Source organism: Phoenix dactylifera, chromosome 11, assembly GCF_009389715.1.
Source record: "Phoenix dactylifera cultivar Barhee BC4 chromosome 11, palm_55x_up_171113_PBpolish2nd_filt_p, whole genome shotgun sequence".
Taxonomy (NCBI): Eukaryota; Viridiplantae; Streptophyta; class Magnoliopsida; order Arecales; family Arecaceae; genus Phoenix; species Phoenix dactylifera.
In genome coordinates, this window is record NC_052402.1 from 2,372,832 (window position 1) to 2,389,482 (window position 16,651).

The 16,651-nt window shown below is 40.1% G+C and overlaps 2 protein-coding genes across 4 annotated transcripts; both read left to right on the plus strand.

Moving 5' to 3' along the window:
- Positions 1-1,135: 1,135 nt before the first annotated feature.
- On the plus strand, positions 1,136-8,796 carry LOC103719413 (single myb histone 4-like). Of its 2 annotated transcripts, XM_008808641.4 has the most exons (6): positions 1,136-1,687; positions 2,821-3,020; positions 3,898-3,982; positions 7,027-7,110; positions 8,129-8,411; positions 8,513-8,796. In XM_008808641.4, the coding sequence occupies exons 1-6, from the start codon at positions 1,538-1,540 to the stop codon at positions 8,542-8,544; spliced, it is 834 nt and encodes a 277-aa protein (XP_008806863.1). In that variant the 5' UTR covers positions 1,136-1,537; the 3' UTR covers positions 8,545-8,796. The 2 variants fall into 2 exon arrangements, with proteins under 2 accessions (XP_008806863.1, XP_008806873.1); XM_008808651.4 differs by lacking the exon at positions 7,027-7,110.
- A 79-nt stretch (positions 8,797-8,875) lies between these two features.
- On the plus strand, positions 8,876-11,811 carry LOC103719422 (glycylpeptide N-tetradecanoyltransferase 1). 2 transcript variants are annotated; one of them, XR_005513797.1, is made up of 3 exons: positions 8,876-9,220; positions 9,328-11,174; positions 11,591-11,811. XR_005513797.1 is itself a non-coding variant. In XM_026809549.2 (2 exons), coding segments are annotated over exons 1-2 (1,746 nt in total). In that variant the 5' UTR covers positions 8,877-9,218; the 3' UTR covers positions 11,072-11,487. The 2 variants fall into 2 exon arrangements, 1 of the variants encoding a protein (XP_026665350.2); XM_026809549.2 differs by lacking the exon at positions 11,591-11,811 and having other exon boundaries at positions 8,877-9,220; positions 9,328-11,487.
- The last annotated feature ends 4,840 nt before the right edge of the window (positions 11,812-16,651 follow it).

The window sequence follows — 16,651 nt, forward strand, 5'->3', positions numbered from 1 at the left end:
CAAGAAAAATAAAACTTCAAGAAACAACGAAATCCACGAGATGCCATCAAAGATCGGAAAGGATTACGGAAAAAAAGGAAGGCAAATCGTCGCAGCGACGATCGGATAGGCGAATTAGAGGAGAAATGCGAGCACCTGGAGACGTTGGGAGAGCGACGAGAGCCTGGTGGAGAGGAGGACCGGATGCCATGCGATCGGAGCCTGAGGGTTTCTTGAACCCTCTCCCTAAGCCACAGAGATCCTTGAGTTCTAGTCGGGGGCAGGCGGATCGAAAGATGAAGATTTCGGAACAGAGACATATAAAGGTCTCACTGCTCGCTAATACTTGGGGCGGGCAAGCGGGCAACGCGGGAACGATCTAAATTTTGCCGTGCATTTTTTTTTTCTTCAAAAAAAACGGTTTATAAGTGAGTATGATAAAAGTAAACAGGTGTAAAATACAAGCTTGTCCAGATAACCACCTCAGAGTATCGAGCAACATAAAAAGCAATTCGGTCGGCCGCGTTGTTTGTCTTCTGATACACATGAGCCTCCCTCAATAATCTACAAGTATCCCGTATCAACTGGTGGCTATTTCTGTATTTATCTGTTCTCCGAATCCAGTTAATCACTACGTAGGAGTCATCCTATAGGCATAGACAGTCAACCACCGATACTTATCTGGCATACTGAATACCCTCTCAAACTGTCCATAGTTCCATTCACATTACGGTTAGATCCGGTGTACTCCGTCCACCTACTGCAACAAATCTTTCCTTCTAGTTCCTAATCACAAAACCTACGCCTCCAGAGGTGCTACCCTCCGTCATGCCTCTATCGAAATTTATCTTAAGATAATCAGGAGAAAGGGGTACTTAAAAAAAATAGATAAATCTGAATGATGAGACAGTGGCACTTTGCCGTGCTTCGAGTTTTACTATTTGATACCTACATTTTTTTAATTTAATATATATTTAATAATAAAAAATATTTTATATAATAAAATAATAATAAAAAATATTGCATAATAACGTAGAGTATAAATACACTGCAATATTACACATTATTACTTATAAATATAATATAATATAATATATATATTTATATTATTATATTATATTATATAATAGTAAAAAGCGATCGAGACGGTGCGGCAGAGATGAGGGAGCGACAAGGTGGAGGTCTTGCAATGGTGGCCGAGCAACTGATCACGGGAGAGCAACCATATTTAGTTACGGCGTAGAGCGGAGATAGCCGGTTACCTATTATCAGATCTCAGCCGTTCGATAGCAAAAGAACGATCCAGACTTAGCTCACTTGCGTACCAGTGCGGAATCTGCACTCCTGTGTCACCTTCCCAATCCCAACCAATAAGCGACCCTCCGGTCCCTCGTCCCCCAGCGTTCCATCATCGTTCATGGACATTGGACAAGAAACGCTGGTCCTAACCCAAACCCTAAACCTAGGGGAAAGAGAAGGGGATTTCTCGATGCCGAGCGAAGGGCGGAGGAGGAGAGGAGAGATCTGAGGAGCGGAAGAGCAGGAAGAAAGGAAGGTGATGGGGGCTCCGAAGCAGAAGTGGACGCCGGAAGAGGAGGAGGCTCTGAGGGCTGGAGTCGACAAGCACGGCGCCGGCAAGTGGCGGACTATCCAGAAGGACCCTGAGTTCAGCCACTGCCTCGCCACTCGCTCCAACATCGATCTCAAGGTATGCGAGATCCCTTTCTTCACCTACCTACCTCCTCCTCTTTTCAGTTTGGGGGACTCCGCGGGATCCTTCTCGGGTTTCAAGGATTTCTCGCGGGAGCTGGATTTCTTCTTTGCTACAAAGTAACAACTCTCACCAGTGCTTTGCTAAAAAATCTCACCTGGTTACGTGATATATTTCATGTTGATGAAGATTTGGTGTCTTGCAGAATAAAAAATTTGATATTTGGGCTGAGGAATTCTGGAAAATTCAAGAAAAAATATTATTTTTCCTGCGTTCTTGTTTGGAAACTCGAATATTTAAACAATGTCGGCGCGGATAGTGTGTTCTGAAGACTAAAAATGCAATTTTTTGTGTTCGAAAGGACTGAGATGGATGAAACAGAAGAGTGTAGATTCAGTTGGCTCACAAGTCACAATGTAACTGGAAACAGAGCGTAGAAAGAGGAGAAGCCACGTTAACGTGTCGTACCTGTACAAAAAATTCGAGTTTTAGCTTTATTTATTATTACATCTGTGTGTCCTGTCCGATTAGTAGCTAAGTTCGAACAGTTTGATGGCTGCACTAATTAGGCCGATAGATATAGAGATAGCTGATAAAAAGGATTGGAGGTCGCATATGATACTAAAAAGAAAAGTCCCTTAGTAGCGAAAAACAAACTTGTATCAGTCCTGGTGCATCATTTTCTGAGAAATGGTACGCTCTGCATTTGTCAGATAGCAGTAATTGAGCTGAAACCAACACCATCTTTTTCTTATCTAATATGCATGTCTGTGTTGGTGTGCAACTTAAGACTTATTCTTTTGTTGTATTGTGCCATTTACTAAGGATCGGCGCATTGTCTTTCAATGGTTTTACCCAACATCTATTTTCCATATTGTGCTATTTTAGCTTGTTACATTGTTCTGTCACTTTATGTCACTATTATGCCATCGGAGTTGCAGTTATTCATCAAGAATGATGATGCTAACCACAAGTTTGATCAGATATTCATATTCTGACAAAATATTTAACTTGTTATCATGCTAAATCTCATTACCTTAAATGCTCAATATATAATATTATCTTGGTTTTATTGATTCTAATTCATCTGGTTTATCCTCCATAATTTTTTTTTTTTGTACACAATTTAGGACAAATGGAGGAATATGAGTATTGGTGCTTGTGGCCATGGCTCTCGGGAACAGATAAGGGCACCAAAAGTAAAAGGCCTTCCTGCTATTCCATCGACGAACTCCCGGAAGCTCATTGTCTCTGCCCCACAAAAAGATGCTGGAGTACGAGCAATGGTGAATCCTACAAAGAACTCACATGATGGGAAGAATCCTCCTCGGTATATCTTGCTTTTGTTTTCTAACTTTGCATTTTCATTGCAAATATAATCTTGTTATTTTAGGAAAAATATTGCATTAAACTTTGAACCACTAGCAACACCTTTAACTTAGTATCAGAGCTGTCTCCTTGCAACAATTTGAAAAAAATAAAAGAGTTCATACTAGGATAAAAATCAATAATTGAGATCAGATGTGAAACGGCGCACAAGTATCGGTGCAAATTAAACTGAAATTACCAGAGCTTTATGCTTTGAAGTCATAAATCAATTGGTACATGCATTATTAGGTAAGCTCGAGCTAGTGATCCACTCCAGTTTTGTCTATAGATCTCTTGTTGCAGTATTGTTAACTCTACGGACATATGCTTCAGAAGCAGGGATAAAGGTTTTTTTTTTTAAAGCAAAGCTGTTGTTAAGTCATGGTTGTTGTTGTTTACATTAGTAAGGAACATTTTTATTTTTGACACTCTTGTTTTCTTTTGTTAATGTAGTTTTGAGTACCAGTTCCAAGTAGGTTGCCCAGAACCAACTACTAAGGCAGATTTCTTATGTAAGCATGAAGTCAATCTGTTTTCATTGGCTTTGATGCCCCTTTTATCTTTCTTCAGACATGGTTCCTTACATAAGTACGAAGTGATCAAGTAATTTTGATATGTGTTGATGTAAAGCATGTAATGTGTTGCATTTTCATTGTTTAGGCATGCCATACATATTTTGGGGGTTAATTAACTATTTGCTAATCATGATGCACTCATGGTGCTAGTGACTTTTTGTCACCATCTTGCACATTTTCTTCACAGTTCCCCCCAGCATTCTTGTCTCTGGACTTAGAGGGGACTTGTTCTTACAATTTCTTGTTTCGATTTGTGTCCATCAGGTACACTGCAATGATAAGTGAAGCTCTTGTGGCAATGCAAAAGCAAAATGGTTCAGAAATTGGTGCAATTTGTAGCTTTATAGAGGTCAGTGTGAATGCTTTCATCACTACAATGATACTTAGTGAAACATGTATTTCACTTTCATTTTTCCCTTTCTTCTTTTTGCCTGGGGGGTGAGGTGTCCTTAGGATAGTGATCTTATATGCCTCCTTGTTATATCTGCTATGCTGACAGCTCATATAAATAATAACAATGAGAAGCATATTAATGTTTTTTGCACTATTTCAGGCAGCTTATAATATAAAAAGAGGTTATTAATCTCGGGTTCATATGCATTAAAGAGCATGTAACATGTAGACTTGAGTTCTGTTATAGACTTCCCTATGGCTTGACCTCGCCTTGACTGAGAAGACATTGAAATTTCATCACATGAAGGTATAATAGGCACAAAGCATAAACATGTTTCATCGTATCCAGTTCATGTTGATGGTTCTTACTCTGCCAATGGTGTTCATACCCAAGTCCAGATCCTCCAAAACACAAAGTGTCTTCAATTATCTTCCATGCTGATCTCTTCCAACTATTTCATGCTAATCTCCTAGTTTTTACTTATTATGTGACAAATCCAACTTGAGTTTTAGGGCCTTCTCCTTGTAGAGATAATTTTTCGTGAGAACATGCATCTTGGGTGACCAAGCCTATTAAGAAAGGCCTTAATATTGATAATATATCTATCGTAATTTGAGTAATAGGAAATGCATGAGTCCCTAGTTTTGTCAAGACTGTATATTATTAATGTTAAATCCATATGATTTACAAATGGAATATTTTTCATTTTCTTTTGCTTTTGTATCTAACATAGAGAAGCTTGCAATAACATTAGAGGTGACTGTAAATATGATTATTCGGTGAATGAAAATCCATAAAGCAAACCCCAAATTGTCTGGAAAAGGCTGCATGGTTATGACTTTTCCCTTTTATCTATGTCTAAATAAGAAGTTCAATAATGAGACCAAGTTATGGCATCAGATCCATAAACTTTTGCCTAGCACTAGTAGAAATAGTAATGTTTCTCATGGAATATTGTAAAATAAGAGATTTTATAAGTTCTTGGAAAATAATTTTGGTTTCATATTACATTGCATGTTGCGCTTAATATCTGTACAACCAAATGGTAGATATTACCTTCTAGCACTATAAATTTATTCATTTCTTTTTTTTTTCCTTTATTGTCACCATTTGCTAGTGCATATTGCATAATGCTATAATTTCACTTTGAACTCTATTGGTTAGTAAATTTTAAATGTTTGAATGCATTGATAATGTCCAATGATGGCAAGTAAAATTGTTATACCTTGGTGAATAATCATCTTTCAGTACTTTGCGTTGGCAATGCATGTTGACTGAGAAAACTTTGAGTTTAATTTATTACTATATTTTGTTAAGTGACTTCCCCTTTTTTACAAAAAAAAAAACAAAAACAGTATGGATGATCAAGAGGATTTGGATCCTTTTTCTTTTTAAATGAATCAACCTGTTATTTTAGTGTTCAAATCATTGTAATTTGATCATTGTCTAATCATTGGAAAAGCATTTATTAGGAATCTTCATATGTGCACCTCTTTGTAGAAATAATTTGAGTGCTTGGCATGTGAAGTTTCAGGAATGAATTATACTTAATGTTTGGTTCCCTGACTCTCACTGAAACTATGCTCTGATGTGCTCAATTTAACCAATCCTCTCTCATAGACTGTTCACATTGGCTTCTTAAATAAAAATCATCTAATTTGACATATTGAAGCAATAAAGCCCAACCATGCTATATGTTTGATCCTAGACGAGATTCTTTCTATGGTAAAGCAAACCAACACACACTCCAAAACAACAACTTTGAACTATAGACGGACTTCAAAGTGACAATATTAAGAAATTATCTTGGATGAACCATGGTTTTGCTGGTAAAGAAAAGAAACATACACTCCATTACAACAATTTTAAACCATAGTTTGACATCAAAATGACAAATTCAGGAAAGTTGGTTGAGTTGAAAAAGCTACATTGAGTAACTATTTCTTTCCTCTGCATCTTTTGATCATAGTACACTGACCAGTAAAGTTTAAATGAATACTATTAGCTCTGCAGATACTGACCTAACTAAAGGGTCTGCAATATGTGTGAAGACATGAACTGTAAATGATAGTTGAAAGATAATTATATTTTAAATTTAGTTTTTACCATAAAGTCTTTTTTTTTTGTTTATTTTGCAGCAATGTGGTGGTAATAAGCCATCGCCACTGTTTAAACCCTGGACCTTTCCAAGAGCTGGCCTTTAGGACAGGGTCCAAATAATTGGACCCAAATCGTGTTGGCACAGCAAAGTATTCTAGAATGTTAAAAATAGCTGCCTCAGTGATGCATCTAGGACAGCTTTCATACTCATCTGGTTTGCAACATTTGCTGAGAAATTACTCACTATCCTTACCTTATGCTATCTACTATGAAAGAAATGAGACTTATATCCTCTGATTTACTCAGTGAATTTGTGAAAGTGAAAGAGAACTTATTTTCTCTGAAATGCATATATACATTCACATCTACAAGACGTGCCAGTTCAGCAAAACTTTATACGCTATGCTCATGTTACATTCAGCATTTGTTTCATATTTTTCTGCAGTAGATTTTCTATTGTAACTGATTCACTTTTGCAGTCCAAATTATTTGGAGCTTAGAACTGGTAACGATGCCTGTGACTAGGACATTCAACCTATTAATCCTGTGGATGGCTGGATCCCTAGATATGTAATGAAACCAGTTAATATATCAAGTCATGGACTTGCATGTCACTGACAAATATTTGGGTTCAGATAACCTGCAAATTGGCTACAAGCAATTCAGGCTCTATTACATGTATGATAAGCAATATGCATTAGTTTCATGTAAGGAAACTAAATAAAACTTTTCATATATCTAAGATCTTCCTATTAGAGTATTCATATCTCTAAGACCTTACTATTTGATATTATGTAATAAATATTCTGTGTACTATGGTTGTCATGAATTTCTGCTAAGCAATGTAGGCTTGTTTCAATGTTTATTATACTTAATTTGTGTCTTTAATATTTATGCAGAAAAAGCATGAGGTACCACAGAATTTTAGGAGGTTGCTTAGTTCAAAGTTAAGACGGCTTGTTGCACAGAATAAAATAGAAAAGGTGAATACAATTTTCCAACCAAACAGCGATGGTAATTTTTAAAAGAAAAGATTTAATGATGGTGCTTCTGTATATACGATGTTTTACCTTAATTCAGGAACTGCAAGGTATCTTGCCAAGAATATATGATTTCATAATGACTCAAAGTTTCACTGTGACTGATATGTTGTTTTATTTCAAAGTGTCAGTTTGTACATTCTTCTTGCTACTTTTTTTAAAGCATGGACTCCATCGTATGACTAATATGTATTTTTTTGTGGCTATGTAGATAGGGATACAAATCTACTTGATGGAACCAAGTGCAATTTTTTTTAAAACTCTCATCCTTGTAGATACTTTTGCTGTTTCCTGCAATGCTAGTGCACATGATACATTCACACACTTACCTGTGCGTGTATATTCCTGAATGCATGCACAAAAAAAAAAAAAACAGTGTGTGTGAGTGATTATTTGTTCATTTTCCTTCCCTTCTAACTTCCAACAAATCGTGAAAGTGAAACCATGAATTATTTAGTAGACCAGTTCTTGAAACTTGACCGATTATCTTGTTAAATTTTTATTTTGGTCTTTAGTTGTGAAGGACCTTGTGTTATGGTACCTATTACTTAGTGCAAACAAAATAAGACGGACACGCATGCACACAGAGAGAGAGAGAGAGAGAGAGAAAGAGAGAGACAGAGAGAGAGAGAGAGAGAGAGAGAGAGGTGGGAGGGGGGGGGGGGAGACTCGTTCTTTTCCTTTTCTTTCCCCTTCATGTAGGGAAAAAACGCTGGGAATGCCACTGTTTAGGTTGGGACCTGAACTTCTTCTCAGATTGTGCACTTAAGGGGAAGGATGCCATCCAGCTGACACAAGATCTGTTGGCTTCTTTAAACTTATGAAAAAATTAGGAAATAGGTCTCTGGAAGGATTAACGCACGTAGACAGACATCCATGCATTAACATGAGTGCATGCAAAAGATAACAATAACTATTCATATCCTACCAAATGGTCATGCTGTGAAATAATGATATGCAGGTTCAGAAGGGGTACAGGCTCAAAGATTCCTCCTTCGCAACAAAAACTCTTACCCTGAAACAAAAGGATCCAGCCAACCGCTCAAAGCTGCCTCAGAACTTTGGGTCATGCATCTCCCTAAACTCTATCAAGGATGCAGCGATAACTGCTGCTTACAAAATTGCAGATGCAGAGGCCAAATCATTTCTTGCATCTGAAGCTGTTAAGGAAGCAGAGAAGATATCAAAGATGGTTGAAGAGACAGATTCGCTGCTGCTGCTAGCAAAAGAGATCTTTGAGAGATGTAAATAGAGATGATTGATTTTTTTCCCTTCTATGTTTCTTCATATTTGTGCCTCTTCTCTTCTTTAGATACTCATAAGGTTTTCTTTTGTTATGCCACAGGTGCAGGTGGTGAAATCATGACCATGGCTTAAAAGCTGCATGACAGTTTTATGGATGGCATCCTCAGGATCTGCCCCTTGATAGATTAAACGTTTGTACATGAAACTTGCCTTGCCTTTTTCAGTTGTCATTGCAAGCATGGAATTAAGCATGGAATTAAGCATGGAATTAACTTGTTGTGGTAAGAGATTCTTAACAGGAATATCATGGGATCACCCTGTCAGGAATTGTATGATAAAGCTTCTTTGTATAAATATGCTCTTTTTGTCAGATGACCACCAGAATCACTCGTTGCATTCTTCAATGAGGGGCAATATATCCACCACCTCCATTAAAATAATTATAGTAGTACTGCTGCTCATGGAATTAGGGATACTGCATAAGATGGTTGGCGCCCTTTGTATTTTTTTGGATATAAGCCGGCTTGTCCGCTGCGGTTTGTCCAGCGGTTTGTCCAAACACCAACTCTTGTTCCATTGCCTAGGAGGAAGAGGCCATAACACAAGGTCAATGAAGCTATGAAGCTCTTCTCTCCAAAGGCCAATGAAGAACGCGGGATCTTTGCTGAGCCTGAATTCTTCTTCGATTATATTTGCAACGTATGAAAGTAGGAGAGGACTCTCCTTCTTTGAGCTACTGATCTCGAATGTTGGCACCAAAACATTTCCTCCTGAGAGGCCATGTTTTCTAAGTTTGTTTCTACTTCATGTAAGCATTTTGTATTGTTGTAGTTTTTGGGCAGTGCTGAATTACAGCGTACATAGATTTGTAGTGGAGTTTGGATTGGAGTATTACTCACAGGTGGTTTGTAACAGGTGTGTCATTGCATGCATTTGGATGCTGGGGTTATGTCAACGGAACGTCTTTCCGTTTCGTAATCTACGTGCGGTGCACCGATTGGTCTTGAAAGAATGTTCCGTGATCGTGCTGTCCAGCCGATCCTTCCCTAGTAAAATATTGGGCTTCCCGGCGGACCAAACGATCAATAGGCGAGCTCCTAAAAGTTCTCTCCTTTGCCTCCACTTCTCCTCCGATTCCTCGTCCCCCAAACCTTCATCCCTCCATCCCTCCTCGCCCCGATCCGTGATCCCCCCACGGCGCGATCCGCCGCGGAGATCTCCTGAAGGTAACCGCATCAACCCTCGTCCTTATCTCCACCCGTTCTTCGATTTGGCTGTAGATTTTGAGCTCCTTTCGATCCGATCTCCCCGAGGCTTGGACATGGCGGAAGGCGAAAGCTCGTCACCCGGCTCCTCCGCTGAGAATGAGAACCCTCACCCGGATCCGAGCCCCCCGTCGTCGGACTCCGCGCCGCCGCCAGCGGCGGCGGAGGCCGACAGTGCGATCGAGACGCTCGCCCGGAGGGTCCAGGAGACCCTCTCCCTCGGGAGGCGGCACCGGTTCTGGGAGACCCAGCCGGTGGGCCAGTTCAAGGATCTCGGCGACCCCAGCCTCCCCGAGGGCCCGATCGAGCCCCCGATGCTGCTGTCCGATGTCAGGCCAGAGCCCTACAACCTCCCCGCACAGTACGAGTGGACCACCTGCGACGTGGACGACGAGCAGACCTGCGGCGAGGTCTACAACCTCCTCACCAGCAACTATGTCGAGGACGACGAGAATATGTTCCGGTTTAACTACTCCAAGGAGTTCCTCCGGTGGGCTCTCCGCCCCCCGGGCTACTTCAAGGCCTGGCACATCGGCGTCCGTGTGAAGACCAGCAAAAAGCTCGTGGCTTTCATCACTGGCGTGCCGGCGAGGATCCGGGTGGGGGATGACATCGTTGGCATGGCGGAGATCAACTTTCTGTGCGTCCACAAGAAGCTGCGGTCGAAGAGGCTTGCACCTGTGATGATCAAGGAGGTAACCAGGAGGGTTCACCTCGAGAATATCTGGCAGGCGGCGTACACGGCCGGCGTGGTCCTCCCGACACCCGTCACGACTTGCCGGTACTGGCACCGGTCGCTGAACCCGAAGAAGCTCATTGATGTAGGGTTCTCCAGGCTTGGAGCACGGATGACCATGAGCCGGACAATTAGGCTCTACAAGCTGCCTGAATCCATTGTGACCCCGGGATTCCGGAAGATGGAGCTCCGTGATGTTCCAGCAGTCACCCGGTTGCTGAGGCAGTACTTGAGCCAGTTTGTGGTTGCACCTGATTTTGATGAGAATGATGTCGAACATTGGCTTCTTCCATTGGAGAATGTGGTGGATAGTTACTTGGTTGAGAACCCTGAGACACATGAAGTCACAGACTTCTGCAGCTTCTACACCCTTCCTTCTTCAATTCTCAGCAACCAGAACTACACGGTGTTGAAGGCTGCATATTCTTACTACAATGTGTCGACGAAGACTCCTTTGCTTCAGCTCATGAATGATGCACTTATCGTGGCGAAACAGATGGACTATGATGTCTTCAACGCTCTTGATGTCATGCACAATGAGTCTTTCCTCAAGGAACTGAAGTTTGGGCCTGGGGATGGGCAGCTACATTACTATCTATATAATTATCGAATCAGGAATGCTTTGAAACCATCAGAGCTCGGACTTGTACTTCTGTAGGTTGCTCCTTAGGTCTTGGTTTTCTGGTGCGAACTTGCCTCATCATTTCCGTTGGTCCGTCTGATTGCAATGCCCTTGTTTACTAGCAATTTTGCTTTTTGTGGTAAATCTTCATCTGAGTTCCACACATTGAAACTTTCAAGCATTTGTCAATTCACGTTTATAGCTTGCACATTCAATCTTGGGTATGTGGTGGGGTTCTCAATTTTATTTTATTTTTTTTTTTGTGCGTGTGTCTTTGTTTGATTGCAATTACCTGAATTCATGGAAGCTTTTACTGCTTATTGTAATTCCAAATTGTTATCTGGGGCTATGATAACCAGCATGTCATGTGGAACTTATCATATGTTAAAACCTTGAACCTCCATTGCTGGAATTATAGTAGGTTGACATGTACTAATTGTCATCATTCTTTATATTCTATGACTGCTTTCAGAAACCAGCCTGGTTGCTGCTGGTATGCGAAACCTTTTTTTTTCTTTAATTATATGCTACAAAATCTTCTATTATTTGCTGCAGAGTAATGCTATGGAACGTCACTCAGTTTGCCTGCTATTTCTCCATTCAACATGGCACCAGGTGGTTGGTTCGGTTTACAGGGGATGGTGCCTTTTTTGGGTTAAATATACTATTTGCCTTTATCATGTCCATGCCATATCAGATTCGGCCATCTGGTGGGTGCTCTGTAGCTTTATCCTTTTCTATATGCTGAAATTGATTGTATCTTGTGTGTTGCAGAAGTTTCTGTTTTTCTCTGAGTAGAACTTATTTTTCCAGCCTATTTAGCGTCCTAATATTAGTCTTGCTTAAATTGATGGGATTATTGGTAGGCATTTATCTTTTTCTATTTGATCTTATTTATTGCTTTATCACACATGCATACACATCGTGATGGAATTAAAACACTGTTTTCACTTAAAGAAAAGAGCTGTCTCCATTGCTGGGTCAGACAGCTAGAGACTCATTCCCTCTAGTTATGGAAATGGCAGAATCTGGAATATAGATATATCTGTAAAGTAGATGCTTTTCAATGGATAGTGAAATGATAATAACCAAAGCAATGCCATCAAACATGGTTTCAAGTTTAACGGTAAGCATTGGAATCTACGTGATACTGGAAAAAGAATCTTAAAAAGCCTGCAGTAATACCAGAGGTTGGCCTGGTTAGAAAATATTTGCTATGAAAATTCATAAGCTGCTGAGATATTGCTTTGTATTAGTACTAGGCATTGACTGGTACAATATATATCTGTGTGTGTGTGTGTGTATCCTGAGATATTGACCAATACAATGTCAATATTATCAGCTGAGAATTTTGACCTTTCTTTTCCAATCTTAAGTAGCTTTTTTTTATTATTAAATATTAAAATCAATGCCTTAAAATGATGGTAGTCTAGTTTTCACTATGTCAATTGAATTTCAGAATCCTGGCCTCTATATCTTGATTGAGATCTCAGAATATCTCAATTCTTTCCAAATTTTCCAACCTTCCATCTCTACCGAGATAAACCGAGATATCAAAGATACTCATTCATCTTGGTATTGGCTACTCACCGAGAGTGAAGAGACCGCGGGCTTGAAAACCCTTTGTTATGGATGAATATTTCATTCTAAAATCTTCAGAAATGTTTCTCTTTGCATAATTCAAGTTTATTTAAGCAATAAAATTTTACTACTCAAGATTGGAAATGTATCATTGAATTCCTTTCTTGATGTTAATAACTCTGTTTTGAATACGTTTCATTTGTCATGAGTTCTTTCTATCTGCAAATTTTGGTTTTTGGACAATGATTTCCTTAAAACAGTCTTAACTGCTAGCTATTTTAATTGTTTTCCTTCCAATATTATGTGGCACACTGAACAATTATTTAGTTTGCTCCGAAGTTATAAACTAATTTCCAGAGCTTAAAAATCATAATCGACATACTTACTGTTTATCATTAAAATGCATAAGTGGGCATCCTACATGATAAACAACAAAAAATAAACAATAAATTGTGCCTAAATTATAGGTCAACCTAAGTATCACCTGAATCTTATTTGATTCAACTATTACTAGTTCAGGGGTAAATGTTGCAATTGATGCACTTCCATGAGATTGCAAGGCCTAATATAGAGTCAAATGACTCAAGCCCTAAAAGCAGCATAGCAGACTACGGTTGCATATATAATATAAAGATAAAAATGCGTATACTGAGAATACTCTATATTTCTAAAACTTGTATTAGAAAAGCTTGAAAGCATTGTAACCAGACTTGCTTCTGTAGGTTGCTAACTGGATATTGATTTTTTAATGCAGTCGCTAAATAATATCCGGTAGTCTTTGCTAAATATGCAAAGTATTTACCAGCCTTTTCACTGTTTGGTAATTCTGAATGCAATTATCATGAGTAAGAAAATATCAGAACATGGACTTCTATTTAGTAGCAGATGAGTTTAAAGAACCTTGTTTATGTTTGACTGCAATGACATGCATTTCTTGGTCCACTACTCATTGCTAATTCTAAGTTTCTATCTGGGCCTATGATAACTAGAATGTCATGCCGTACATTTTATATAACTAGGTCTTGATTAATCTTGCATCAAACCTTGTCCTTTTATGTTTTGGGATGAAGAAACCTTGAATGTTCTCCTTTTCTTTTATTTGATTCTCTTTCGATACCTATGACTGCTAGTGCATGTCATGCTGGTTGTCAAGTCTTCTAACTCTTTATGCCTGTATTTTTCATTAGGAATTTGTTTCTTTTCTAATTTGTACTAGTTTCATAGAATGCTTCATCATATTTTTCGGTTATCCCTTAAAAAGTTATTATATGAAGAATTTTGAGACTTAGCGATATAGCTGCCAATTATTTCTAAACCCTTGTTCACCATGTATCTTCTCATATCCTCTGCTACTCCCTACATGGTCATTGAAGTCATCATCTATTGTCTCCCTTTGGGTTTCCTTGCATTAATTTATTCATCTTGTTAGCAAATTTCTTCGTTATTCCTTCCTCCTATCCAAACTTTTGGTGCCTAAGCTCTAGGTATACACAATTTTGTTACCTCATACCATTTTTTAGTTATCTGTGTATTAACCCATCCATCATGCATAGACTCAGCTCCGGCATCTCTCCCTAATATTCCAGCCACATTTTTTGTATTATCCCTCCCTGTGCAGATAAGATAGTAGCCATTGCTATATTCATCAAGACTTTTCTCCTTTCTTCTGGTTCCTTTCAAACATGCAATATGTTTCTTCATCTCATCATTTGTGCCTTCAGACCTCATAAAGCAACTTAAAATGGTTTGCCATTCTTTATTAGACATCTGGCATTGCATGTTTAATGCTTGGTGTATGGATCATGTCTAAACCTATAATGTAGTGAAAAACATGTTTTCCCTTTTATTTCTGTAACTTATTGGTCATACTTCAGCGGCATTTGCATTTTGATGTTATGTGAAAACAGTTTCCCAATTTGCCATGATCTCCTTATGAGATTGAACTAGTAAGTTTACTTTTGTTCATGGCATCACAAACAAACATACGACCAATCTGCTTCTTGTTTGTAATGAGCAGCATTTGATGCTGGGTAGATACTAAAATTTTTCACCATCCACTAGCTTTATTACAAATTTGATCTTTTCTACGATCCTTTTCCTTTACTTCTTGATCGGATGGGGCTTTGCCAAATTGGCGTAATTGCAGAAGTATGCTTAATTTCTCACATGATATTATCCAGGCTATTTGACTGCTAAACTTCATTTGTATTATTCGCTTCTCTGGTTTTTTTTTCTTTTTTTGCAGCAAAAGGTGAGTTCTTTTAATATACCGATATAAGCGCTAAATTCTTGAAAATTCTACCATGCGATGTGTTCTTGAAAGATCGTTCTGTGGGACACAATGATTCTGTTCTTATTCTAATAAATCAGTAGTGCCTATACTATAATACTAGAATCTGATGTAGTTTATAAAATTCATAGGACTGAAATTTGGATGGTAAATGTTACGACATTGCAGGAAGCCACCTGAGCACCATAAGCATTCAACTTGGAAAAGCATCACTCTGTTATCCTATGTTTTTGGCAACTAACCATATCATATCCAAATGAAGTCAGTCCTAGAGGCCATGACCATAGGCATGTCCTAGCTGTTTCTTTTCTAAACTGTAATTCAATGATTCAAGCAATTGTTCAGGAGAACAATAAGAGCACCATCAACTGGAGCAAAAAGCATGGGACAAAGCTTTAAATAAAGTTGGCGTTATGTTTGTTTTGGAAATGCTCTCATTTTCCCTGGTCCTTCTGCCGCCCAAACAAAGAAGAGGAGCTTCTTTCCCCGGTCCTGACGATAATGCCAATCCAGACTCGGTGACAATTCCGAGAAAGAAAGAAAGAAAGAAAGAAAGGTAGAAAAGCATCCTCACCCACTTGCCCGCTTGTGCGAGTCCCCTCCCTCGAAGCTTTATACGGCTGGTGGTGAGACGGGAGGCGTTAGCGGCACTTCATGTAGCTAGATTCATGCTAGAGCCTGACAGTTTGTGGTCTTCATTGATGAGGGCCAAATATGGGGCCCTAGTTCCGGGGATTCGGGCAGGACGACACCATTCGCCGGTCTGGAGGGAGATGTGTGCCAGAGCTGTGCAGGTGCTTCCGGAGATTACATGGTCTATTGGGGATGGTCGGTCGATAGATGTTCTGGCGGACAGATGGGTGACTGAGCAGCCGATTAGTCTTCTGCCGACTCTGGTGGACTCGGCGAGATTGGTTGGATGCAGAGTTTGTGACTTATATGACCAGGCTGGGGGTCAGTGGAGGGAGGGGCTCGTTCGGGAGACTTTTGGAGAGCAGCTGGCAGAGGCGATTCTGGCTTTACCGGCTCTTTTGCGGGAGGAGTCAGATAGGCTAGTGTGGAGGCCGTCGGGACGGACGCGGGTCCGAGCTAGAGATCTTCTTCCCCTATTCAGGAGGGAGTCCGGTCGGCAGATAGAGGGAGGTTGGATTTGGAGGTTGCGGGTTCACCCGCGTGTGGCTTTGTTCATCTGGAAGGTGGCGTGGGGTTGCCTACCTTCCAGAAGCGTACTTGTTCGAAGAGGAGTACGGATCTCGCAGTGGTGCATGGTGTGTACGGAGGTGGAGGAGACTATTGATCATGTTCTTGTGCAGTGCCCGAGGGCAAGAGAGATCTGGAGTAGATCGCCGGTTCCCCTGCCCCAGTCGGTGGAGTCGGCTCAGGCCTTGATTTCTTTATTGAGAGGATCTATGCGGAGCCCCAGCTTGTGGGAGGAGGGTATTCTTAGAGCATATCTGGCTTACCATATCTGGTTGGACAGGAATGCTGGCATTTTTGAGGGTCGGAGGATTTCATCGAGGATGGTGGTTGATAGAGCTCTATTACAGGTTGGGGAGGTCACGGCAGCCTCAGCGGTATTCACTAGTGAGATGGCTAGGGACATCTGGGGCACTTCACCCGCTTTTACAGCGCCCAGGTTCGCCCTCGTCTCTTGGGTGCCCCCACCCCTTGGTCATCTCAAAGTGAATTTCGATGGGAGCATGATGATGGATGGTGTATTTGGAGGGGTTGGATTTGTGATCAGA